The sequence below is a fragment of the Dipodomys spectabilis genome, unplaced genomic scaffold (genome assembly GCF_019054845.1).
Source record: "Dipodomys spectabilis isolate Male_0828 unplaced genomic scaffold, ASM1905484v1 ptg000299l, whole genome shotgun sequence".
NCBI classification, from domain to species: domain Eukaryota; kingdom Metazoa; phylum Chordata; class Mammalia; order Rodentia; family Heteromyidae; genus Dipodomys; species Dipodomys spectabilis.
Genome location: NW_024870976.1, coordinates 3,153,230 through 3,177,973, shown reverse-complemented (window position 1 = coordinate 3,177,973; position 24,744 = coordinate 3,153,230). Strand labels below are relative to the sequence as shown.

The following is a 24,744-nucleotide window of genomic DNA, read 5'->3' as shown; positions in this document are numbered from 1 at the left end:
CGAGAGCCCACTCCCTGGGACGGCTGGGCCGAGGCCCAGAACTGTGGGTGCTGCGCGCGGCGCCCGCAGGTGCTCGCAGGCCCGACGGCCGGCGCCCTCCGCGAGGCCCGGCCCGCGTCGGAGCCGGTGCCCGGTCCCGCCCCGCTCCCTCAGTCTTGGGCCTTCTGGGCCTCAGTTTACCTCCTCCGGACTCGGCTTGGCGGCCCCAGTACCCAGCGCGAGAACGCCAGTCTGGAGTGGAGAGCGCGGCAGACTCCGCCGGCGGGGGCCGGGCTGCGGGCGGGCCCGGCGGGGCGGGGGGGGGGGGGGGGCCGTGAGGGCCGGGCTGCGGGCGGGCCCGGCGGGGCGGGGCGGGGGGGGGGGGCGTGAGGGCCGGGCTGCGGGCGGCCCCGGCGGGGCGGGGGGGGGGGGGGGGCGTGAGGGCCGGGCTGCGGGCGGCCCCGGCGGGGCGGAGGGGGGGGGGGCGTGAGGGCCGGGCTGCGGGCGGGCCCGGCGGGGCGGGGGGGGGGGGGCGTGAGGGGCGGGCTGCGGGCGGCCCCGGCGGGGCGGGCGGGGCGTGAGGGGCGGGCTGCGGGCGGCCCCGGCGGGGCGGGCGGGGCGTGAGGGGCGGGCTGCGGGCGGGCCCGGCGGGGCGGGCGGGGCGTGAGGGGCGGGCTGCGGGCGGGCCCGGCGGGGCGGGCGGGGCGTGAGGGGCGGGCTGCGGGCGGCCCCGGCGGGGCGGGCGGGGCGTGAGGGGCGGGCTGCGGGCGGCCCCGGCGGGGCGGGCGGGGCGTGAGGGGCGGGCTGCGGGCGGGCCCGGCGGGGCGGGCGGGGCGTGAGGGGCGGGCTGCGGGCGGGCCCGGAGGGGCGGGCGGGTGTGAGGGGCGGACCCGGCATGGAGGGCGGGCTGCGGGCATGGGGGGGGGGGCTGCGGGCATGGAGGGTGGGCCGGGCCGGGCATGGAGGGCGGGCTGCGGGCATGGAGGGCGGGCCGGGCATGGAGGGTGGGCCGGGCTGCGGGCGTGGAGGCCGGGCCGGGCGTGGAGGGCGGGCCGGGCGTGGAGGCCGGGCCGGGCGTGGAGGGCGGGCCGGGCGTGGAGGGCGGGCTGCGGAAATGGAGGGCAGGGCCGGGCATGGAGGGTGGGCCGGGCTGCGGGCGTGGAGGCCGGGCCGGGCATGGAGGGCGGGCCGGGCATGGAGGCCGGGCCGGGCATGGAGGGCGGGCCGGGCATGGAGGGCGGGCCGGGCATGGAGGGCGGGCCGGGCCGGGCATGGAGGGCGGGCAGGGCCGGGCATGGAGGGCGGGCTGCGGGCATGGAGGGCGGGCTGCGGGCATGGAGGGCGGGCTGCGGGCATGGAGGGCGGGCCGGGCATGGAGGGCGGGCTGCGGGCATGGAGGGCGGACAGGGCCGGGCATGGAGGGCGGGCCGGGCATGGAGGGCGGGCCGGGCATGGAGGGCGGGCTGCGGGCATGGAGGGTGGGCCGGGCATGGAGGGCGGGCCGGGCATGGAGGGCGGGCTGCGGGCATGGAGGGCGGGCCGGGCATGGAGGGCGGGCCGGGCATGGAGGGCGGGCAGGGCCGGGCATGGAGGGCGGACTGCGGGCATGGAGGGCGGGCTGCGGGCATGGAGGGCGGGCTGCGGGCATGGAGGGCGGGCCGGGCATGGAGGGCGGGCCGGGCCGGGCATGGAGGGTGGGCCGGGTCGGGCATGGAGGGTGGGCCGGGCATGGAGGGTGGGCCGGGCCGGGCATGGAGGGTGGGCCGGGCCGGGCATGGAGGGTGGGCCGGGCATGGAGGGTGGGCCGGGCCGGGCATGGAGGGTGGGCCGGGCCGGGCATGGAGGGCGGGCTGCGGGCATGGAGGGCGGGCTGCGGGAGAGCTGCGGGCGGGGCGGCCGGGCTTCGTCACCGTGCTCGGCCCGACGGTAGCGGGCACGGTCCGCCGTCCCCGGGACTCGGCCCGCCGGGGCCCCGCGTGGGGCCCAGCCCGCCGTCCGCAGCGGGTGGCGGCGCCTTTCCGCCCGGGGCGGCGGTGCCGGCCCCCGCAGCCCCCCCGCGCCCGGGCGCCGCGCCGCGGCTCCGGCCCCTTGGCAGTCCCGTCACGTCGCCTCCAGGTTATGCATTAACCCGGCCTCAGCCGCATTTCCGGGGGGGCCGTCCGCGGGAGGGCGCCGCAGCCGCGGCCCGGGCCCGCCCTGCGCGGGGCCCCGAGCCGCCCCTCGCCCCCGGCCGCCCCGCCCCCTCCCGCGGCCCGGCCCCCCCCCCCCCCCCCCCGGCCGGGCGCCGCAGTCCCGGCGCTTTGTTCGCGGCCGGCGCGGGTCGCGGGTCGGGGTCGGGCGGGGCCCCGGGGAGGCGGCGCCGCCAAGCCCCGCCCCGCGCCGCCCCCCGCGCCGCCCCCTCCCACCGTCTGCCCGGGCCGCGTCCCGTCCGGTCCAGTCCCGTCCGCGCGCGGCTGCGCCATGGTCGGCCCGCGGGCGTCCGGCCCGGCCCCGCTGCGGTCGCTGCTGCTGCTCCCGGTGGTGGCCGCGCTCGCCCTGCCCCGCGCCGGCGGGACGTGCCCGGAGCGCGCGCTGGAGCGGCGCGAGGAGGAGGCGAACGTGGTGCTCACCGGCACCGTGGAGGAGATCCTCAACGTGGACCCGGTGCAGCACACCTACTCCTGCAAGGTGGGCCCGCCGCTCCGTCCCGCTCCCTCGGCGGCCGCCGGGCCCCGGGACGGGCGCGGGGTTCCGGAAAACTCCGAGCTCCGCAGGAAAGTTCCCGCGGAGCCGCCGCGGGGCGGGGGCCGGGGCCGGGGCCGCCGCAGCCCGCCGGGGGGAGCGGGCGCGGCCCCGGGGCTCGGGCGGGGGCCGGGCCGGCCGGGGCGGGGGGTCGGCGCCCGCGGGCCGGGGACCCGGGCGGGGGCGCGGCGCGGGCCCGCGCGGAGGTGGGCGGGGCGGCGGCCCGCCGGGGCCGGGCAGGTGCGGTCGGACCCCGGGCGAACCGGGCCGCGGGCGGCGCGAGGCCGGCCCCGCCTCGCTCCGTGGGCTCGGGCCGGGGCGGAGCAGGTAGGCTAGGGCCCCGCGGTTCCTGCGGGGGCGCCGGGGGCCGGGGCTGGCCCGCGCCTCGCCCCCAGCCCCCTCCCCAAGCCGGGCCGCCCTCGCTCGGGGAGGGCGGCGCCGTGTGCGCCGCAGCTGGGCCGCGGCCCCCTCCCCGCGCTCCGGGGCACCGGGCCAAGTCTCTGCAGGGTTTTCCCGACTTCCTCCCCGCCGCTGCTGGGTGTGGCGGGGGTGGGGGAGGCGGGAGCTGCGGGCCCCGGGTCTCTCGGACGGGCCGCGGGGCTCCCCGCGGTGTGGCGGGGAGGGGGGGCGGGCGCGCGGGGAGGCCGCGCCGCCTTCCGCGCCAGGGCCGGCGGATGCCTCGGCCGGGCTCCCGGCAGGGGCTGTGCAGGTGGACAAGCCACCCATTGTCTTCCATCCCAGAAGCCCCAGAGGAAGGGGCCTCTTCCCAGGGCTCCCTTCTGGGGAGCGCCTGGTGGGAGATGCGGGCAAAGCCAGTCTCCTCGGGGTCTCCAGAAGAGGAGAGAGAGGGGTGGGGCTGCCTGTTCTGCCCAGACTTGACTCTGTGGCTCAGGCCTTCACTGCACGGACTCACTGAGCACTGGAGCCCAGAGAGCCTGCCCTTCCGGGGGAGTCTGTCAGCCCATCCTCTGGGCCTGCCCTGAAGCCTTTCACTCATGATGGCTGGTTGTTGCCTGGCCTGAGTAGTGGTGGGCAGCTGGAGTAAAGGGGAAGGTAGAAGGCAGGATTCCAGGCCAGGCAGCTCCCTTCCCAAACCCAGACTGCACTGAGAGTTGAGGTGGCTGCGGTTGGTTAGACCCCGGGGTAATCGCTGCTTCTTGGGGGTGACACACAGAGGGCACACCTCATGTGTGGCACAGGACGGTGGCTCCAGTGCGTGCGCACTTCCCAGGGGCTTCGACGGAATCTACAGAAGTGCACATCTCTGCCCAAGGCTGGGCTCTGCTCTGCACACTTGCCCCAAACAACTGAGGCCAGACGATGGGGAAAGACCCAGGCCCTAGTCTGGCACTCCTCCTCAAGTAGGAGGTGGACAATGACACCTGCCCCCACATCTGCCCCCAGGTTCGGGTCTGGCGGTACTTGAAAGGCAAAGATATCGTGGCCCAAGAGAATCTGCTGGACGGTGGCAACAAGGTGGTGATCAGCGGTTTTGGAGACCCCCTCATCTGTGACAATCAAGTGTCCACTGGAGACACCAGGATCTTTTTTGTGAACCCTGCACCTCCCTACCTGTGGCCAGCTCACAAGAATGAGCTGATGCTCAACTCCAGCCTCATGCGGATCACTCTACGGAACTTGGAGGAGGTGGAGTTCTGTGTAGAAGGTGCGTAGTGGTGGTGGGGTGCCGGCAGGGGCCCGCAGCAGTGAAGGTAGGTGTAGAGAGAGCAACAGGTATAGGCAGAGGAGCAGGCTTGGAAAGGGTGAGTGAAAACTCTGGTGGGGGTTGGGGGGAGGTGCTGAAGAGAGTTTGCTGTGAGGAGGAGCACTCCTTGTCTTGATGCCTGACTCCACTCCACCCTTACTCGGCTTTCTGGTCTCCCCATTACGTATCTAGCCATGCCGAGGTCAGCAGCCCCAAATTCTGACATCAACTGTCTTTAGTAAATGAAAGCCAAAGCAAGTTTACAGCCCTGCGAAGGCTTCCTCTGCTTCTCCCCCACCCCCTCTTCCTTCCCAGCTCTCCACACGCCCTCTTTTCTAGGGGATAAGCTGGACCAGGTGAATGGATACCAGCTGTCCTGGTCTTGCAGATGTCCAAAGTCTTGTCTAGATCAGGTCCACATGTTTAAGCAGTCCTGTGCAGCTGAGCGCAGGGATTACATGGGAGGGGCAGTGCAGTGTGTTCGCGGGCTGATGGTTTCTGGGGTGAGTATTCTCGCCTCTGGGAAGTGACCAGAACCACATTCATTCTCTCTTGGAGGTTGAGACCTGTGGCTAGTGACGGTGGCCGAGCGGCAGCTCCCCATATCCTGTCCTCCCAGGGATGACTGGAAAGGAATGTAGGACTGGAAACAGCAAAGCTTCCTTCCTAAGGCAGTGGCAGGCCTCGTGACCTTGGGCCCTCTAGTGTGCGCTGTTGGCCACTGAGGCAGTCTTAACTCCCACTTGCCTTTGTGATTTGACCCTGGCGTGGCTCCTGTAGGGTATTCTGGGATTCTGCCTCAGTGCTGCCTTGGGGACACTACAGGGGAGACAGGACCAGAGTGGGCGCTCTGTGGCCTTTCTCCCTAGCTGCGGTCACCTGCTCTTAGGCTGCCGCCAGGCCCTTTGTGTCAGACCCTGCTCAGCACTGGCTCATATCGCCCAGTCTGGAGACTTGTGGCTGGGGAACCTTCTGGCTGGAGCATAGGGGCAGAGGAGGCCATGAGTTTGACTTCGGGTCAAGTAGGGAGCTAAGGAGGGGCTGACAGTCCCTTTGTCCCTATAATATCAAAAAGGCAAATCATTAATCCTAAAGCTGGGTAGGTCCAGCTGGAGGGTCCATGACTCAGTAATGGAGGACTTACCCTAGAGTCAGAGGTCACAGAGTAGGAGGGTCACTCTGGGTAGAACAAGGTCCAGCATCTTGACAAAGCCCACTCTGTTGGAAGTGGAGGTGTGGCTCATGTGGTAGCTTTAAAGCCTTGAGCAAAAAAAGCCAAGGGAGAGTGTGAAGCCATGAGTTCAAGCCCCAACACCAAAAAAAAAAAAAGAAAGAAAGAAAGAAAAAGCTCGCCTGACTCTGGCTATGGGAATGCTCTCGGAGAACCAGAGGGAAGGAGGGGTCCCCAGGGAAAACCTCTCCCCCGTGGCTGTGCACTGTCTACTGTGGAGGTCCTGCTGTGGGTGTCTGGTACTCAGGCCAGTCTGGTCCCACAGACCAGTGTGTGGTCAGCGGAGAATGCAGTGCTGTCCCCCATCCCGGAGGTATAATTGCAGACCTGCAGTGGGGCGGGGGTGGGGGAGTGGGGGAGAGAAGCCCCAGAGAGCAGGGACAGCGTGAGGATCCTCGCTCCTCTGTAAGGGACTGGGGCCCCCACAAGCTCTGAGAAATGACTTGGATCTATTTTTGAAGCAGACCAGGGTACCATGGAAGGTGAGCAGGGCACAGGACAGGGTGAGGGGAGGCTGAGCCTCCTGGAGTGACACTCCTGTCACCCATCCCACACTGGGTGGGTGTAGATGGTGGGGCCATGTGCTGTTCCTAGGACACTACCCCAGGTCCTCACTGTAGAGGCCGGTCAGCCACAGGACCTGAACGCAGCTGACCCCTCCTTCCCATGTTGCCCCGTGGACCCAACACCAGTTCAACGCTCAGTGGTGCAGAATGAGGGCGTCCTGGTGTGGGAGTCTGGGAATCTTCATCCAGCCCTTCCTCCAGCCTCCAGGAAGGCTTCTTCCTCCCCCTAGTCCTCTGCCTGGGGAACTACATTCCTGGCATAACTGAGACAGGTATGTGCCCCTCCCTCTGCGCCACCTTTGGGCAGGGAAAGCTATTGCTCCTTCCAGAAAGGAACACACACACACACACACACACACACACACACACACACACACACACACACACACACACACACACACACACACACACACACACACACACACACACACACACACACACGCCAGCTACTGCTTTGTCAGGAGTGGCACAGCCAGCCTGGGCACCTACTCTGCTAGGTGGGAGTTGCTCAAAGTTCCTCCCAACCTTCTTACAGCCTTCTTACCTCACCTCTGGAAGGCTGGGCCTGGAACCTCCAGGAAGCCCCCAAGAGGGATGTAGGCCTAGCTGCTGCCTGTCCCCCACCCTTAAGAGCCTGCAACAGAAAGGAAGTGTTGTCTGCCCTGCTGGGGCCTGGCCCAGAAACAGGGCAGGGGGCCAGGGTTGAGTGAGCCTGGCACCTGCCCAGACTGGCCTTGCCCAGCCCTGAAGCTGGGGGTCTTGGCAGCCATGCTCCCCAGTTTGGCCTGGCCAGTCAGGTTTTGTCTGCGCCCTTCCTCCCTGCCATGCCAGCTGACCAGAGCCTTTAGGAGAGCAGTCTTCGGGCACACTGGAGCAGGACCAAGTCCCAGGCAGGACCAAGCCCTCCAGACTTGACTTTTCTGCACTGGGGCTTCCTAGGCTATCGGCTGCAGTTGAATTGTAAAGGATGGCCCTCTGGGCACGCTCAGCTCCCCCAGTTCCTTCTGCCAAGGGGGAAGATGGCTTCTCTACCACCTTCTGCTCTACCCAGAGCTCTTGAGGGCTCCTGCAGACAGGCCCAGGCTCCAGGCTGCTGGCCCTGGAGGCTTGCCACCCAGAATCTGCCCCCCTCACAGAGGGAGGGGCTTCTTCTACCTACCAGGAAGGTTTGGTAGGAAAGGCAGAGTGTTTGCCTGCAGGAGCTTGGCTGCACCTGGGGTCCCTGAGGCAGCCCTGTGCTGGCAGGTGGAGGGGAGTTTCTATAGGGGTAACCTCACTTTAGGCAGGAAAAAGGGCAGGACTGAGCTACTGGCAATGGTTCCTGGCTTTTTCCAGACCCACCCCAGTCCCCCATACCCACCCAGATAAAAGCCCCACCTTACCTCCTCACAGTTGGAAGTGGAAAAGTTATTTTGGACCTCCCACCTCCCTGTCTACATGCTTCTCTGGAGCCAGTGCTGGAGGGAGCAGACTCTGTTGGGGCCTGCCTGAACCCACCTGGTCAGGTGCTGGCCGAGGCCTGGAGCTTCTGCGCATCCCCAACAGCTGAAGTATAGGGGGAGAAGGGAAGGAGGCTGCTGAGAGGGTTGAGAGGCAGCTGCAGGGCTGGAGGTCCAGCCACTGGCCCTCCCGCGTCCCCGGCATAGAAGGCGCAGTCCCTTCACTGCCTCCACCCAACGATTGTAGAAACAGCTTTGCCTCCCCCTGTGGGCCACGGGGCTCACCTCCCCCTATGGGCCACGGGGCTCACCTCCCCCTGTGGGCCACGGGGCTCACCTCCCCCTGTGGGCCACGGGGCTCACCTCCCCCTGTGGGCCACGGGGCTCACCTCCCCCTATGGGCCACGGGGCTCACCTTGGAGCCGGGAGCAGGCCCTGCGTGGTGTGGCCGGCCCTTCTCGGACCACTGTCTGAGGTCTAGTTGCCTTCTCCCCACTGGGCTGCATCAGCCACCCAGGCTGGCAGGCAGCACAGCTATGTTGCCCACCTGTACACCACTGTTTCCTAGGAACAGATAGATACCAGTGGAGGAGGGTTTTGTGTCCTCTGTACCTCCCGCCTTCTCAGCTACCCCGCAGCTCAGAAGTGGGTACAGGTGAACTCTAAATTGGCAGGGTTGAGGCTGGGACTTGGGGGGCTACGGACAGTCTCTAGTGGAGCCTTCAGTGGAGAGGGACTTCCTCTGCTGTCCCTCTTCTCCTTTGACCTTTCTTCCCCTTCTTTCCCTTAAGTCTCTCCTCCCCAGCGGAGGTCCTGAGAATTTCCTCTGAGGAAATTCAGCCCTGCAGGGGTTCTTACAGCTGGACCTGGGAAAGGAGATGGCTCCTCCCAGGCTATCCCTGAACCGACCCCCAGATGTGGAGGCGTGGGGGAGGGAGCTGCTCTGTCCCCACAGGCCAGGACTTCCAGCTGTGTGGATCTCTCCCTCTCCCTCTCTCTTTTTCTCCCTTTCTTGCTTGCTGCCCTGACTGGGGGCCACTGTTCCCACTGTCCCTGTTTGTGTGATTTGTTGTTTTGGGTTTTATTTTTTTTTTGCAAGTCCTGGAGCTTGAACCCAGGGCCTGGGCACTGGCCCTGAGCTTCTTTTGCTCAAGGCTAGCAGTCTACCACGTGAGCCACAGCGCCACTTCCAGCTTTTTCTGCGTATGTGGTTCTGAGGAATTGAACCCAGGGCAGGCGAGCACTTTACCACAAGCCACATTCCCAGCCCTGTGTGATTGGTTTTTTGTTTTGTTTTTGGGGGTTGTGAGGCTTGAACTCTGGGCCTGGGTGCTGTCCCTGAGCTCTTTAGCTCAAGGTGAGCATTCTACCACTTGAGCTACAGTACCACTTCCAATTTTCTGGTGTTGATTGGAGATAAGAATCTCACAGGCTTCCCTACTCCGGCTGACTTTGAACTATGATCCTCAGATCTCAGCCTTCTGAGTTGCTAGCATGATGTGCGTGAGCCACTGGCGCCCAGCTGTGATTGGTTTTTGTTTGTTTTTTTTTGTGTATGTGAGTTTGCCCATTCTGAGGCTTGAACTCAGAACCAGGGTGTGCCCTTGATTTTTTGGTCCAAGAATGGCATATTACCACTTGAACCACGCGTCTACTTCCAGCTTTTCAGAGGTTAATTGCAGATGAGTCTCATGGACTTACCTGCCTGAGCTGGCTTCAAACCAGATCTTAAGATCTCAGCCTCCTGAGTAGTAAGATTACAGGTGTGAGCCACTGGTGACCAGCACCACTGCCCTTTGTTTCCCTGGACTCAGCCTGGAGGGGGGCACTTGGGTGTTGGGTCAGTGGGCTGGGCCTGGGCAACCTCTGCCTGGGTCTGACATGTCAGGTTCTGGATTCTATCTTCATGCACACATGGGTCTCAGCCTCTCATCCAGTCTGTCCCCATCTACCGTGCCTGGCTGGGCAATTTATCTGCTGAGGGCCTGTGGACTCTTCACTTGTGGGTGAATATTTGGCTGAGATGAAGGACACGCTTGCTGAGCTGCATTGCAAATGGAGAGACTCCTCTGGCTGGTCAGATGATCCACTGCTCCTCACAGGCCTCCCAGACCGTGAAGCTGACATAGACCCCTCACTCCCTACCTCAGGGCCAGAGTGAGGGCTGTGGGGTGCTCGTCATCGGGTGAGGTGGGCGCCTTCCGCCGTGGGCCCTAGAAGAAGCATAGGCTGTGTGGGGCTGCACAGACTGGAGTGTACACCAGTGTGAAGGTCAAGCACATTTGAGAGGAATGAACTCAAAAACAGCAGGCTGCCAGGAGGGGGAAGACGTGTTCCCTCTTCCCTAATGAGGGGAGAACAGCCATGCGCAGGCAGGAGCAGCAGCTCACTCTGGTTCACCCACTCGGAGTTCTTTACCACTCTGTTGTAGGTCCTCACATCACCTGCATGGGGCCCTGCAGGGGCTCTGGCCTGGCTCCCCGAGGAGGCCAGGCACAGCAGTGAGCTGAAGGGAAGGGAAGCTCAGGAAACAGGATCCCTGCCACCTGCGTGAGGTGGGCATGGGGAGGAGAGGAGACTGGGAAGCAAGCTAGCTGGCCCACGCAGCGTGGCCTTCCTGCTCGACCTGCTGTCCCAGCGTACCTCATCGGCGAGTCAGTGTCCTGGCCCAGTGGGAAGGCTTCTCCTGACTCACTGGCCTCTTCTCCACCCCTGTCCTCCCAGGGTGTCTCTGTCCCTTCTTCCTTAGCCTTTGGGCCTGGCTGTCCCCTGCCTTCATTCTGATGCCCAGCTGTCTGGCCGCCTCCACCTCCATGAAGCCCCCCGGTCCTCGGCTTTTGGGGCTGAGCCCCAGAACTCCCTGTGTGTGATTGGTGTCTCACCCGGCTTGGCACAGCCACGCCGGACAAGACCACCTGGGTCCCCTGACTTCACCGGGCACGGGCCACAGCCGACTGCCACCCTGCCTCCACTGAGCTCCCTTTGCTCCTGGAGGAGGGCAGGGTGGTCGAGGTGTGTTTGGGGCCTCCAGGGAGGAGAGGGACAGATGGCATCAGTAGCCCCACGTGGCCATTGCCCTTTCTCCTATGCTCCCTCAGTACCCATTCATTCTAGTGGATGGCGCCCAGGCTCACCTTGGGGACAGCGTCACCAGCAGTTACAGGGCTGGCAAGCCTGATCCCTGCCCCCTTGGAAACCCAGCAAACTACCCAACCAGACCCGAGGTATCCATGCTGGCTGGCTAGTTATGGGGAGGAGTCTTGGAAGAATGGAGAGGCTGGCCTGACCTAGCCTGGATGTGTGCCTCTTCACATGGTCACTGAATTGCCCCTCCTCCAGCGTAGACTGGTAGTCGAGGTGGGGGCCAGGTGGGGGGATGGGCACAGGCACCTCCTGTCCCCAGAAGGTGATCACAGGGTCCCAGGCCTGAGGCTGGCAAAGAGAAGCCATGGAGGGTGCTTTCTTCCGGGGAGGCTGGCCCAGGGCCCAGCAGCGAGGCCCTGCAGTAAAACACGCATTGTCTGCTAAGGTTGAGGGGGAAGGGAAAGCAGGGCAAGGCAAAGCCTGAGACCAGGCACCATGTCAGCCAGTGCTTTGAACATCCACCCTGAAGGAGAGCTGTTGACTTTGAGCCGGGCACCCTCAGAGATGCCTAAAGGCAGTAGGTAGGAGGCAGATGGCCTTGCCTGCAGGCACTGGCTGGGTGAGGTGCATAGACGGCTGGGAAGAGCAGCTCACTGGCTAACTCAGCCTACCCTGACCGCTCCTCGTCCTTTCCTAGGGAGGGATCCCTACACCAGTGAGGACCATGGGCTGCCAGTGGCCTGGACACTGCCCTCCAGAGGCCCCATCCACCTCCTCGGGTCTGAAGAATACTTGGAGGTTTCCCTCCAGAATGTACGTGTGTCCAGATGGCAGGGGCTGGGGTTATACCCAGTGCGCCTTCTGGGTCAGGGGCGAGCTTTGTGATGCACTCATGTATATGACATCAGGGATACAGGTCGGGGCAGGCGGGCTGTGACAGCCAGTGTCTACACAATTGATAACTGCTGCTGCGTGCCGCAGAGCAGGGACCTAAGCTTATGGGCACATGTGTGGTTGCATGTTGTGAGGTTTTAACCCAGAGACAAGGAGACTAATTCCTGGCTCTGCATCTTGTTCATTCCAAAGCATGAGCTTGATGGACTGGTCAAGGCTGAATGGTTTTGTCTGAAGATCCCAAAATAGCTCCAGTAGCCTGAATCCCCCCACAGCGCCCCCCCCCCCTTTGCTGGCCTAGGGCCTCAATGGCTCTTTGTCTCTTGAAGGCATACAACTCCTACAAGGGACTCAGACACTGACTGGGCTTGCTGGGACCAGGCTGCTTATTCTCCCTGGCTGTGTTTTCTGCAGCCCTCATGTGAGCACTAAAAGCTCCATCTGTGGAGACCTCTTAAGCAGTAGATCCCAGGGGCTCTGCTTGGGGGAGGCAAATGTCCCAGGGCCATGAAGCCTCTACTGCCAGCTTTGTGCATGGCTCAGGGCTCCCACCCCACCTTGGACCAAACCCCCTGGGTCTCACACTTCCTACAGAGTACACAGGAAGATCTCAGGAAAAACACCAGCAGGGACAAAATGCTGGCTTCCCATCCCAAGTCCGCAGTTGGCTTTCTCAGCTGTGAGCCAAGCCTTGCTGTAGAAGATAAAAGCTCACACCTACTCCGGGTGCTGAAGCAGCCAGTATCACAGGGACACTATCAGTGAGCTGTGGACAGTTCCAAGGTCCAGAGGGGAGTGGCTACACTGGGCTCTGAGGAGAGAGTGAGACCGGCCCCAGGCGAGTATCAGAGGTGAGGGAAGGGTGGCGGCCCCACTTTATTTGCAAGGTTTCACTAAATGGTAGATTTGGGACCACAAGAAATACGGAGACCCAAAACACAGGTGATGCCACAGTGTGAATGTGGGGCAGAGGGCCAGGCTGGTTTCTTTTCACTCCAAGTGCTTTTTTCTTGGTCAGTTGTGGGGCTTGAAGTCTGGGCCAGGGCGCTGTCCTTGAGCCTCTTTGTGCTTGACTAGCACTCTACTTGGGCTACAACACCACTTCTGGTTCTCAAATGGTTAATTGGAAATGAGTCTCACTGGGACTTTTTGTGTTTGTTTTTGTCAGTTGTGGGGCTTGAACTCTAGCCCTGGGCGCTGTCCCTCAGCTCTTCAGCTCAAGGCGAGCACTCTACCACTTGAGCTATGGCGCCACTTCTGGTTTTCTGGTGGCTAATTGGAGATAAGAGTCTCATGGACTTTCCTGCCTAGGCTGGCTTTGAACAGCGATCCTCAGATCTCAGCCTCCTGAGTAGCTAGGATTCCAGGGGTGAGCCGCCGGCACCCATCTGAACACCTTTCTGGCATGAGACATCTGACCAGTTTTGAGTTGGCCATTTCTATAAAATTGATTTTTTTTTTTTTTTTTTTTAAAGAAGAGTGGAGCAGAGGAGGTGGGTGGGTTGGCTTTAGAAAGAACCTGCTTGACAAAGGGGGACTCCAGCTGTGTGCCTCTGGGGTTGAGTGCCGGCGAGGAGAGCCCAGCTGGGACCACGTAGGAGTAGGGCCATTTCTGGCCCGTGTCCGTGACATCAGGGTTCTGGACAGAGGAACTCTGCCCAGGCCAGGTGCTCCAGGGAGGTGGGTGTGGTCAGTGCTGCTTTTTCAAGATGACTGAGAGGAGGTCTGAGAGAGACCACTGGGTGGCACTGGTGGTCAAGGCCATAACAGCTTGGCAGCTCATAGACACAGAGCCTGGTGGTAGGGTGTGGGTGTGCCTGGTTGGTGTAGCCCGAGGTGTGGCGTGGTGGGGATTCAGGGAGGGTTGGGTGTGTGTGCCGTTCACGTCATTGCAGGTGGGTGTCCGCTTGAGAGTGTCCCCGGTCCTGGCAGGGCGCAGGCTAGCCAAGAGGCCTCTGCAGGGAGGACTTGCTGTTCCCTTGGAGAAGGGCACATGCTAGGGTGTGCACAGCTTTGGTGCCAGCAGATGGATGTGCCAGGAAGGGATAGTGGAAGCAGTGCAGAGTCCTGTATGGGGCTTTGCCAACCCACAGTACACACCGGTTTACCGGGAGCTGGAGCCTTTGTATGGAAGCTGGGAAAAGGCTGACCTCATGGAAAAGTTGTGCCCAGCTACGTCATGCTGGGGGTTCCAGGCATGCCCTCTGCCTGGGTAGCTGTTCTGGAGTTCTTAGGATGGCACTCGGCTACTAAGGAGGGGTGGCCAAAGCAGTTGCTGGACCCAAACCCTTATCTCAGGACCTAAGGATCCCCATCCACACCAGGTGGAACTAACAGGAGCATAAACCCCGGCAAACAGGCATGGATGACGTGCCAGCACACACCCCCCCACCCCAGGCTTGAGTCCCCGAACAGGCCCACATCTCCAGTGGTGACCCGAGAGTCTCACAGCCAGCCTGCAGCAGGGGGAAGGGCCTGCCCAGCCTTTGACCACACCACCTGCAGGCTCCCTGGTCCCTGCCCAGGCATGGGCTTCTCCCTAGCCCCACCCCTTCCTTTTCCTGATATCCTACCTTGTGCCTCTGTCCTGTAATACCGTCACCTCCCCAACTCCTGTCCTTAGCCAATCATTTCCTTAGCCCCTTTCTAAAACCGTCGCCCCTTCCCTCCACCCTGCCTCCTGTTGTCCGCCCCTCCTAACCCCACCCCTCCCTCGGCCTCTGCTCTCTTCTCCAAATGCCTTCCCCCCCCTTTCTAGCTGTGCTCCTCGGTTGCTTTTGTACCGTTCGCACCCCGCTCATGGCTTTAGCCTCACCCGTTCCTCTGTGCGCCGAGCGAGCTGCGACTCCCCCGCGGAACGCGGGGTCCCCTGAGGCACTTCCTTTGTCTCTGCTCCCGCCCTCCCTCCGCGGCGCCCCTGCCCCTCACTCACCGCTGGAGCTGACTCCAGGGGAAACCTCGGTGGCCTACTCCTTTATTCTCTCCAACGCGGTTGCTCCTCCTGCCGCTGCTGCCTTGCTCCCGCCTCTGCCAGGCGCAGACCAGGCCCCTGCCGTGCCGTGCCGTGCCGTGCCGCGCCGCCGCCCGTACCCACATCTCCCTGCCTCTTCAGCCGCCCAGGCTCCCGGGGGCTCCGGAGCCCAGCATCAGAGGACAGCGCCGGCTGGCGGACGGAAGGAAGGGTTTCGGCCAGCTGGGGTGGCTGTGGCCCTCTGTCTTCTACCTGCCTCAGAGCCCACGCCGGGATCCCACCTAAGGAGAACCCTGCTTACCTCATTATGAGCCGGGAGGGCCAGGGAGGGCCAGCAGCTCCCAGGCGGCGGCTGGCTGAACTTTGAGGCACAGCGGCTGTCTGTCTGCTCTCCCAGAGGACCCGGCATGGGGGGAGTGGCCCCGAAGAGGCCTAAGGGTGCTCCTTAAGGACCCTTACACCCTGAGAGCCAGGGCTGGCCATGCCCCGGCTGCCACTGGAGCGTCGCCCTGGGCAACAGCCCAGGGCCTCCCTGCTGGTTCGGTACTTCATGATCCCCTGCAACATCTGCCTGATTCTGCTGGCTACAACCACGCTGGGCTTCGCAGTGCTGCTCTTCCTCAACAACTGTAGGTGGCCACGGGGTGTGGCCCAGGTGGCCCTGCTGCTGGCCAGGCCTTCCGTCTTGGCTGCCAAGGGTTGTGGAGCATGTGGGGTCACAGCGATGCCAGCAGCCATCACATCACCCAGACGGGCAATCTCCCTCTCTAGGGACTGGGTGGTTCCTCGCAACCCCCGAGTCCCGTCCCTGGGCCCGTGGGGCTGACCCCCATCTCAAGCTGCATAAACAGCTTTAGGAGATGGGAGGGGGATGTGTACACTGGGATGCCTGGGCTTCACTAGGTAAGCTTGGCTCCTGCACCCCCCCTCCCCCAGGGCTCTGACAGGTACCTGGCAGCTGGAGGGTCAGAAGAGCACAGGCCTCTGTCTTTGTTCCGCTCTCGGCTTTAGCTAGTCCCTAGGTCTTGAGGATGGAGTCTTGGGTTTCCCGGTCTCCCCAGCCCAGATCTCTGTGACTGGAGTGGGAAGAGGTATGGATGGACAGAGGACTGTCAAGGCTGTGCTCAGAAGGGCCTCACTTGGAGTTTTGTTTTGTTTTTCAGACAAACCCGGGACCCACTTCACACCAGTGCCTCCAGCACCTCCTGATGGTGAGTGTGGGGCCGTGTGCATGGGCAGTTAAGGTTGGAGACTTTCTGAGGTGTGTTCATGGTGCACTTTTAGAGGGAGGAGGCTCAACACAGGACCCTCGGTCCTTTCTGAGGAGTCCGTGGGGGTCTTGGGTACTAGCACCCAAACAGGACTTTAAATTCACTGGGCCTCAGCCTCACAATTAGGAGCCAGACCTGGAACCTGGAAGTTGTGGGATGATGTTGGGCAGTACGAGGGAGGCGGGCTCTGGCATGGAGGCTTGCGATGGGTTGCCTCCTCTTTGTCCTTCCTTTTCCCGTTTAGGGTAGGGTGGGGCTGCGGTAGAAGAACAGAGGGGACATGGGCTGAGTGGGGGAGGGCCTCTGCGTGGCCAGTGACAGCTGTCTGAGGAAGAGGTCTGGAAAGCCTGGGTCTGCTCCTAGGACTGAGCAGGCTACAGTGGGGAAGATGACCTCTTCTGATTGCTTTGTGGGATGGGGCAAGACCTCCCAGCTGTGCTGCTGGGCGTGTGCCTCTGTAATTAAGCTAATGTCAGAGGGGAGAGGTGGCAGTAGTGTTTCAGAAAAACAAGGGAAGGAGTGGTCTGGGACTCCCCTCGCCCAGCCTGGACAGCAGTTTCCAGCTTCGCTCCCAGTATCTGTCCTATCACAAGCTCCTCCAGGTAGGCGCATGTCCAGGTTCACAGAAGTCACATGGGAGAGCTGTCCTGTGCAGGGCAGGGCCAGGACTCAGTCATCAGCAGGACACGGGCGAGTTGGATGTTGGATCCTGGGTTCTCCAGGAAGCACCTCTGCCTTACATAGTTGGTCTGAGTCACTTCCTGGGTCTTGAGTGGAGCGCAATGGCTGGACGAGGAGGCTGAGCACTGGCAGGACCCTGTGCTAGGAGGTTAGAGCAGGGGAGTGGCACCCCGGGAGCCTCAGCAGTCTGAGAAGCTAAGTGGGGGTTTTCTCTAGGAGTGGGGAGCTTGGGCACCAGAGGCAGACGCTAGATTCAGGGGTACAGGGTGGGCTTCTCATATCCTTTGGCAGCAGCCATCTTGGTACCATCTGGCAAGGGTCATCTATAGGCAATCATCTTTTATTCCTTGGGATTGGAGAACTAGCAAGCTGGCAGTATGCGTCCTGACATACTTGGCCACACAGCTCTCTTCTTCCGAGGACATCAGGCAGTGTTGCACGGCAAGGCTGGCATGGTAAAAATAGTGGCTAGTGGGTCTGGGGGTGGGGGGTAATGTCCTCGAGAGCAACCGTTTCTAGGTTGCCTACACAAGACCACCAAGGCTCCATAGAGCACCAGGCCTGGCCTGGGTCGTGGGGAGAGAAGCCTTGGGCCCTAAGGGGCCTCTGCCTGCAAAATTGCTGCCATTATATTCTGCTGAGACACAGGAGCCCTTTGAGTCAGAGTAGGGTGGCAACACTGTGGTGTGCCGCCTGCAGTGTAGCCTGCAGGAGCGGCAGGGCCTGGGGACCAGTGGGGTATTCGATGGGTGAGTGGTCCCCTCCCTGTCCTTCCTGGGCTGGGGGACAGGAGGGTGTGACCCAGACAAGTCCCTGATATCGTACACAAAGAGACTCAGTCCTGAGTGGGATGGGTCTGCACTGGCCTGGGGGCTGAGACTGGGCATGAATGTTCACAGCTCATGGGCACCAGGCCTGAGGCTGCAGAGACTCATTCAGGTTGGGCGCACCCCATGGACACACCCATGGCCCCCGCACACTCAGGCACTCACACCCATGGCCCCTGCACACCCGGGCACTCACATCCATGGCCTCTGCACAATCGGGCACTCACACCCATGGCCCCCGCACACTCGGGCATTCACATCCATGGCCCCCGCACACCTGGGCACTCACACCCATGGCCCCCGCACTCCGGGCACTCACACCCATGGCCCCCGCACACCCGGGCACTCACAACCCTTGTATGTGGACGTAGAAGGGCTCGTGACGTCTGCTCCATCCTCCAACCCACTAGAGGCAGGGAGAGAGGTTGGATCCATGGCCACATTTGTGCTGAAAACAGCCCCTCTGCCTGCCACAGTGCATGGAGAGATTGCCCGGGCAGGAGGTTGGCAGTCAGGGAGAGGCTCACCAGGGGTTCCCAGAGGTGGCCCTTCCGAGACGTGAGTGGGTTCCTCCATTACGAGAGTAGTAGGCAGTGACCGGGAGCACGGGCCAAGTCTGACACCGACGTTGCTGTTCTATCACTGTGGCTTTGAAGGTCCTATGCTTCCCTCTGTATCCCTACAGCCCATCCTCACAACCGGGCATAGCTGTCCTGGTGCCTCTGTGAGATTGCGAATGGGCGTACACCGGTCTGCAGGTGGTCTTGGATTGTAGCTGTTCTGCTCGGTCAAATTTGTCTTGAGCTTCTTATGGTCTCCTAGCCCAAGAGGGAGGAGAGGTACAAAAACAGGCTGTGGTGAAGTATCAATGGGCCGTACATGAGCAACCTCTTAATCACCTTAATGGACTCTGGGTTCATTGAGAGGAAGAGGTAGGGCTTCCTGGAGATGGTGATTCCAGTCTTGGGGGGAGAGGGGGCGGTGCATGTGCACATGACAGAATTTAGGATTGAATTCGGTGCCTGTCCTGTTGCTTGCCTTTTTTGTTCAAATCTGGCATTCTATTGCTTGTGTAGCAGCTCTACTTCTGGCTTTTTGGTGGTTACTTGGAGATGAATCTGAATCTCATGAACTTTTCTTTCCCAGGTTCTTTGAACTGGGATCCTTAGATCTCTGCCTCCTCAGTAATTAGAATTATAGGTGTGAGCCACTAGTACCCATCTACCAATCTGACTTGTTTTGGGAGAGGGGTCTGAAACCAGAACTTGAGCTTGTTACTGACACTTTTGCTCATTGGCTACTGCAGTATCAACTGAGCCACACCTCTAGCCCACACACACCCCCGGTCCCTGAGAAGTTTTTTTGTTGTTTTTTTTTTTTTTGTTGTTGGTAGTGGGGCTTGAACTCTGGGCTTGGGCACTGTCCTGCACTCTTCAGCTCAAGGCAAGTGCTCTACCGCTTGAGCCACAGAGCCACTTCTGGTTTTCTAGTGGGTTATTAGAGATAAGAGTCTTACAGACTTTCCTGCCTGGGCTGGCTTTGAACCATGATCCTCAGATCTCAGCCTCCTGAGTAGCTAGGATGACAGGCGTGAGCCACCGGCACCCAGCTGAGAAGTTCTTTTGTCCAGACCAAAGATGTCAGTTGGGATTTGTGCTGGGGTGTGGAACAAGGTGATGAGGAACAACTGTCTTTGGCTGTGGGGTCAGAACCTCGGGGAGAGGTCTGGCCAGGCCAGGGCCACCCGATGGAAGGAGTGAGCCCAGGAGACACAGATGTGCAGCACCTGTTCCCCCATTGCTAGGACAGGGAGATGGTTGGGTTCTTGGCCCTGGAATTGGACCCTCAGGGGAGACCTTGTTCAGAAAGTCCAGCTGAGGACCTAAAGTATAGAATTTGGCCTGGGAGTCCCAAGGACCTTGGGCAACGAGGGCCAAGTGTAAGGGAGGTACTGGAGAGAGATGAGGAGGAGGAGGTGGGAAAGAGGAGGAGATGGGAAGGAGGAGGAGATGGGAAGGAGGTCATGGCTTGGGTGACTTGAGTTTGGTTTCAGCTGGGTCAGAGGATGCTGCTGGTACTGTACATATCACAGCACAACTCTGCATAGCTCATGTGCATTTCACAGGAGCCTATTTAACTCCAGAGCCCTGGGAAGTCCGCCTAGTATCCCCAGTCACAGAAGCTGAGGCACAGAAAGGGACCCTGCCTCCAGGAGCTGAGGGCACTGGGGCGGCGGGGTAGGCTCAAGAGGGCAGACACTCAGACACTGGCAGAAACAGATGAGGCACGCTGGGGGACTGGCTGTGGCTCCAGCCGACATGCCTTACACTCATTGAAGATGGGAAGGGTTCTTCTGCTTTATTTCCAAGCACTCTAGGTGATGAGGGCCTCACCCCCACCATGACTTATTAATAATAATTGCTCCCTGTTAAACATTTATTAGATCCAGACAGCTGCAGCCCTTAAGAAGCCCACTTTGCCCACACTGTGCTCAGAGAGTGACCTCAGGGACTGGCCATAACAGCGCTGGTCACGTTCATCCTTCTGCATTCTTACGCTTGGTAGGCAATTGCAGGCTCCTCCCTGAGCCGGCTATGATTTGCTAGAGCGGACCATGGCAAGGCGTGTGTGTTGGACATGGCTCTGCTGAGAGCTAGGATGTTAGATGATGAAATAACTGGCCAGTGTGTGAAGCTGACTCTGGGGGCAGCCACGTAGTGTGTGGCCGAGGGCTCAGGTGAAGGCATTCCTGAGCGGGAGGCTCAGGAGGACAGAGGGAGGTGCCCGAGGGACCCAAGGGAGAGATGCCACCATCAGCGTGAGCCTGGGAAGGCTGGGACGGGTGGGCACTGGGGTGGCTGGCTGTGGGAGCCATGGGAGGAGGAGGGTCCCCGAGTGTGGGGGGCAGGAGAGACAGCTCGAGGGCAGGTCTGGGGAGTGTGCTTCTGAGTGGAGGCTGACTGGGAAGGAAGGCTGGACGCAGGAAGAAAGGGAAAGGGCAGGGCTCCGGGCTGCTAGGCCAGCAGGAAGAGGCCTGAGCCTGAGGGTGAAGGTGCTCTCTGGCTCTGTTTAGAGGGCCGGAGGTGACAGGACCAGAGACACAGAGGCAGCTGCGGTCACTGCCTGGGTGGATCTGGGCATTTGGGGTAACCGATGAGAGAGGCCCTGGGGCTGATGTGGGTTCTTTCTTGGTGTCTCTGGGGCCCACTGAAAGGGGCACAAGTCGATTTCCTGTGGATGGGGAGGGAGTGGAGGGAAGGGCCCTGGCTGGTGGGGGCCTTACAGGGACAGGAATGGAGAGGACAAGGCCCTGTGAGTGTGGACACAGGCAGGGTGGGCACATGTGGCTGTGTGTGAACTTGAACAAGTGTGAACACGCATGTGTGTGTGTGCACACGTGTGCGCACACACACCATGGGGTTTAGGGACTGCTTGCCTTTCAGGGCTCACCATGGGCTCTACCATGGCTGCCTGTGTCCTGGCCCCCTAGAAAGTGGACTCTTGGGGGCTGGGAAGGCGGCTCAGTGGTAGCACACTTGCCTTGAGCTGAAGAGCACAGGGGCAGCGCCCAGGTCCAGAGTTCAGGCCCCATGACTGACGGAAAAAAAAAAAGTGCACTCCGAGCTCCAGTCCCTCCTCACGTTTAACTCCAGTGTGCAGGGGAATGCTGTGTGGCTTTGGGGCCGTATGCGAGCCCAGTGAGGAAGATCCAGGCCGAGCCTCCTGCGTGTGCAAGAAGAGTCCCTGCCCCCTGGTCGTGGCACCTGTGTGTGGCTCCGACGCCTCGACTTACAGCAACGAGTGTGAGCTGCAGCGTGCGCAGTGCCGGCAGCAGCGGCGCATCCGCCTGCTCCGCCGTGGGCCCTGTGGTGAGTGCCAGGCGCGGGCGGCCCGGCCTGCTGCGTGGGCATGGTGGGCGGCCCACGTGACCCGACTCTGCCCCCCGCAGGGTCCCCGGATCCCTGTGCCAATGTGACCTGCAGCTTCGGCGGCACCTGTGCACGCTCACCGGACGGGCGGAGCGCCTCGTGTGTGTGCCCCGCGACGTGTCCCGGGACTCCCGAGGGCACGGTGTGCGGAAGCGATGGCGTTAACTACCCCAGTGAGTGCCAGCTGCTACGCCACGCCTGCACCCGCCAGGAACACATCTTCAGGAAGTTCAATGGCCCCTGTGGTAAGTGCTGCCCTCTTCAGGACGCCTCCCTAGGTCACTCCTGCAAGCACGGCGACACCTCCTGACTCACCTTCCCGGTCAGACCCCTGCCAGGGCGTGCCAGCCGACCCAAGCCGCCTCTGCCGTGTAGACCCTCACACACGGCGCCCGGAGATGCTCCTGCGGCCGGAGAGCTGCCCTTCCCAGCAGGCGCCTGTGTGTGGGGATGACGGGGTCACCTACGAAAACGACTGTGTCATGGACCGCACCTCCGCTGCCCGAGGCCTGCTTGTCCAGAAGGTGCACTCCGGCCGGTGCCAACCTCGAGGTGCGCAGCCCGGGGAGGGTGATGATTCTGCCATGAGATGACCTATGAGGCCCCATAGCACCTCCCCTCCCCGCGTGCCGTGTGCCGTGTGCCATGCCTGCCCTCCCCGTGTGCCGTGTCCATGCCTGCCCTCCCCGTGTGCCGTGTGCCGTGTGCCGTGCCTGCCCTCCCCGTGTGCCGTGTCCATGCCTGCCCTCCCCGTGTGCCGTGTGCCGTGCCTGCCCTCCACGTGTGCCGTGTGCCATGCCTGCCCTCCCCGTGTGCCGTGTGCCGTGCCTGCCCTCCCCATGTGCCGTGTGCCGTGTGCCGTGCCTGCCCTCCCCGTGTGCCGTGTGCCGTGCCTGCCCTCCCCGTGTGCCGTGTGCCGTGCCTGCCCTCCCCGTGTGTCGTGTGCCGTGCCTGCCCTCCCCGTGTGCCGTGTGCCGTGCCTGCCCTCCCCGTGTGCCATGCCTCCCCTCCCCGTGTGCCGTGTGCCGTGCCTCCCCTCCCCGTGTGCCGTGCCTGCCCTCCCCATGTGCCGTGTGCCGTGTGCCGTGCCTGCCCTCCCCGTGTGCCGTGTGCCGTGCCTGCCCTCCCCGTGTGCCGTGCCTCCCCTCCCCGTGTGCCGTGTGCCATGCCTGCCCTCCCCGTGTGCCGTGCCTGCCCTCCCCGTGTGCCGTGTCCAGGCCTGCCCTCCCCGTGTGCCGTGTGCCGTGTGCCGTGCCTGCCCTCCCCGTGTGCCGTGCCTCCCCTCCCCGTGTGCCGTGTGCCGTGCCTGCCCTCCCCGTGTGCCGTGCCTGCCCTCCCCGTGTGCCGTGTCCCGTGCCTGCCCTCCCCGTGTGCCGTGTCCCGTGCCTGCCCTCCCCGTGTGCCGTGTCCAGGCCTGCCCTCCCCGTGTGCCGTGTCCATGCCTGCCCTCCCTGTGTGCCGTGTGCCGTGCCTCCCCTCCCCGCGTGCCGTGTGCCGTGTCAGCGCCTGCCCTCCCCCCGTGTGCCGTGTCAGCACCTGCCCTCCCCCGTGTACCGTGTGCCGTGTGCCGTGCCTGTCCTCCCCGTGTGCTGTGTCAGTGCCTGCCCTCCCCCGTGTGCCGTGTCCACACCTGCCCTCCCGTGTGCCGTGTCAGCACCTGCCCTCCCCCGTGTACCGTGTGCCGTGTCAGCACCTGCCCTCCCCGTGTACTGTGTGCCGTGTCAGCACCTGCCCTCCCCCCCGTGTGCCGTGTCAGCACCTGCCCTCCCCCCACCGTGTGCCGTGTCAGCACCTGCCCTCCCCCCCCGTGTGCCGTGTCAGCACCTGCCCTCCCCCCCCGCCTCCGTTGGGTCCCGTGCACAGGGTGGTGGCTGGAAGGGTGCCTGTCCTCGCTGACCTCCCTGCCTCCCCCAGACCAGTGTGTAGAGGCCTGCCAGTTCAGTGCCGTGTGCCTGTCCTCGCTGACCTCCCTGCCTCCCCCAGACCAGTGTGTGGAGGCCTGCCAGTTCAGTGCCGTGTGCCTGTCCTCGCTGACCTCCCTGCCTCCCCCAGACCAGTGTGTAGAGGCCTGCCAGTTCAGTGCCGTGTGCCTGTCCCACCGAGGGCGCGCCCGTTGCTCCTGCGACCGGGTCACCTGTGACGGGGCCTATCGGCCTGTGTGCGCCCAGGACGGGCGCACCTACGACAATGACTGCTGGCGCCGGCAGGCCGAGTGCCGGCAGCAGCGCGCCATCCCCGCCAAGCACCGGGGCCCATGTGGTGAGCACCCCAAAGCCCACGCCGGGAGCGGTTGGTCCGCCTCAGCCTTGCCGCCATCATACACCATCTTCATCCCTCACGACGTGCTCCTGGGGTTCTCCCCGGCGGGGGGAGGGCTGTGGGGGAGATGTGGGCAGAGGCGGGCCTGCACCTGGCCACGCTCCCCTGCAGATCCTCTAGTCTACCTGTTCTGTATGGCGTGGGGCGCAGTAACCTGGGTGGGCAGAAATAGACATGGCTTTGGGGGTTCCTTGCTCTTGAGACACACCCCGCCCCCGGCCCCCTTAGGGGTGGAGTTTCAGTTGGGAGCTGAAAGGCCAGTCGAAGATGGAGGAAGCTGGCCGGTGGGTCCTGTGGAGGCTGCGGCTCCTATACTAGTCCTCCCTGCCTCTGTGTCCGTCTTGATCGGTCCTGTCCGTCTTTCTGGTTTTCCTTTCTATGTCTGTCTCTTCTCGGTCTTTCTTCCTTCTTGGCCCCGCCTCTTGTGTCTTCCAGCCTGACCTGCTGGCAGGATGAGGTGCCGCGCCCGTCTGCCGGGAGACCACGGCCCGAGGTCTGCCCCTGGCGTGGCCGGTGGGGGGTGGCTCGCTGCTACCTGGCCTGTGGTCCTCAGAGCAAGTGGACAGACACCTCTTCCCCACCGCAGTCTTGGGTGTGACTCTGGGATGCAGTGTCCCCCAACCCATGGAGAGAGAGCCCCCTATACGTGGCGGGGTGTCCTGGGGCCGCGGGCCGGCAGGGGTCAGCCGTGGGCCTGGCGCCTCCTGTGTCCCATCCGCCTCTGCCATGTGTCTGTCCCTTTCTCTGCTGTGTCCTTGCATCCGCCTCTCCTCTGTCATCCCAACCCAGAGCGGGGCTGCCGCGGGGGGAGGCTGGGGCTCGAGCCTCCGGGCTGAGGGCCACCCCTTCCCCAGCCCAGGCCCCATCCCCGTGCCGTGGGGTGCAGTGTGCGTTCGGGGCGACGTGTACGGTGAAAAACGGGGAAGCCGTGTGCGAGTGCCAGCGGGCGTGCTCAGGCGTCTACGACCCTGTGTGTGGCAGTGACGGCGTCACCTACGGCAGCGCGTGCGAGCTGGGGGCCATGGCCTGCGCCCTCGGGCGGGAGATCCGGGTGGTCCGCAGAGGACCCTGTGGTCAGTAGCGGGCGAGCGGCTCTGGGGGTGGGGGGCTTCTGGCCGATGTGGTGA

General features: G+C 63.1%; 1 protein-coding gene across 3 annotated transcripts in view; it reads left to right on the top strand.

Annotated features, from left to right (window-relative positions):
* The first annotated feature begins 2,423 nt into the window (after positions 1–2,423).
* Agrn (agrin) overlaps positions 2,424–24,744 on the top strand; it is a 33,894-nt gene continuing 11,573 nt past the window's right edge. For all 3 annotated transcript variants that reach the window (XM_042701972.1, XM_042701970.1, XM_042701971.1), the window contains exons 1-8: positions 2,424–2,646; positions 4,105–4,366; positions 15,754–15,801; positions 21,023–21,238; positions 21,319–21,543; positions 21,626–21,850; positions 23,351–23,557; positions 24,472–24,690. In XM_042701972.1, coding sequence (XP_042557906.1) covers positions 2,440–2,646; positions 4,105–4,366; positions 15,754–15,801; positions 21,023–21,238; positions 21,319–21,543; positions 21,626–21,850; positions 23,351–23,557; positions 24,472–24,690 — 1,609 coding nt within the window. In that variant the 5' untranslated portion in view covers positions 2,424–2,439. The remainder of the gene's footprint in view (positions 2,647–4,104; positions 4,367–15,753; positions 15,802–21,022; positions 21,239–21,318; positions 21,544–21,625; positions 21,851–23,350; positions 23,558–24,471; positions 24,691–24,744) is intronic.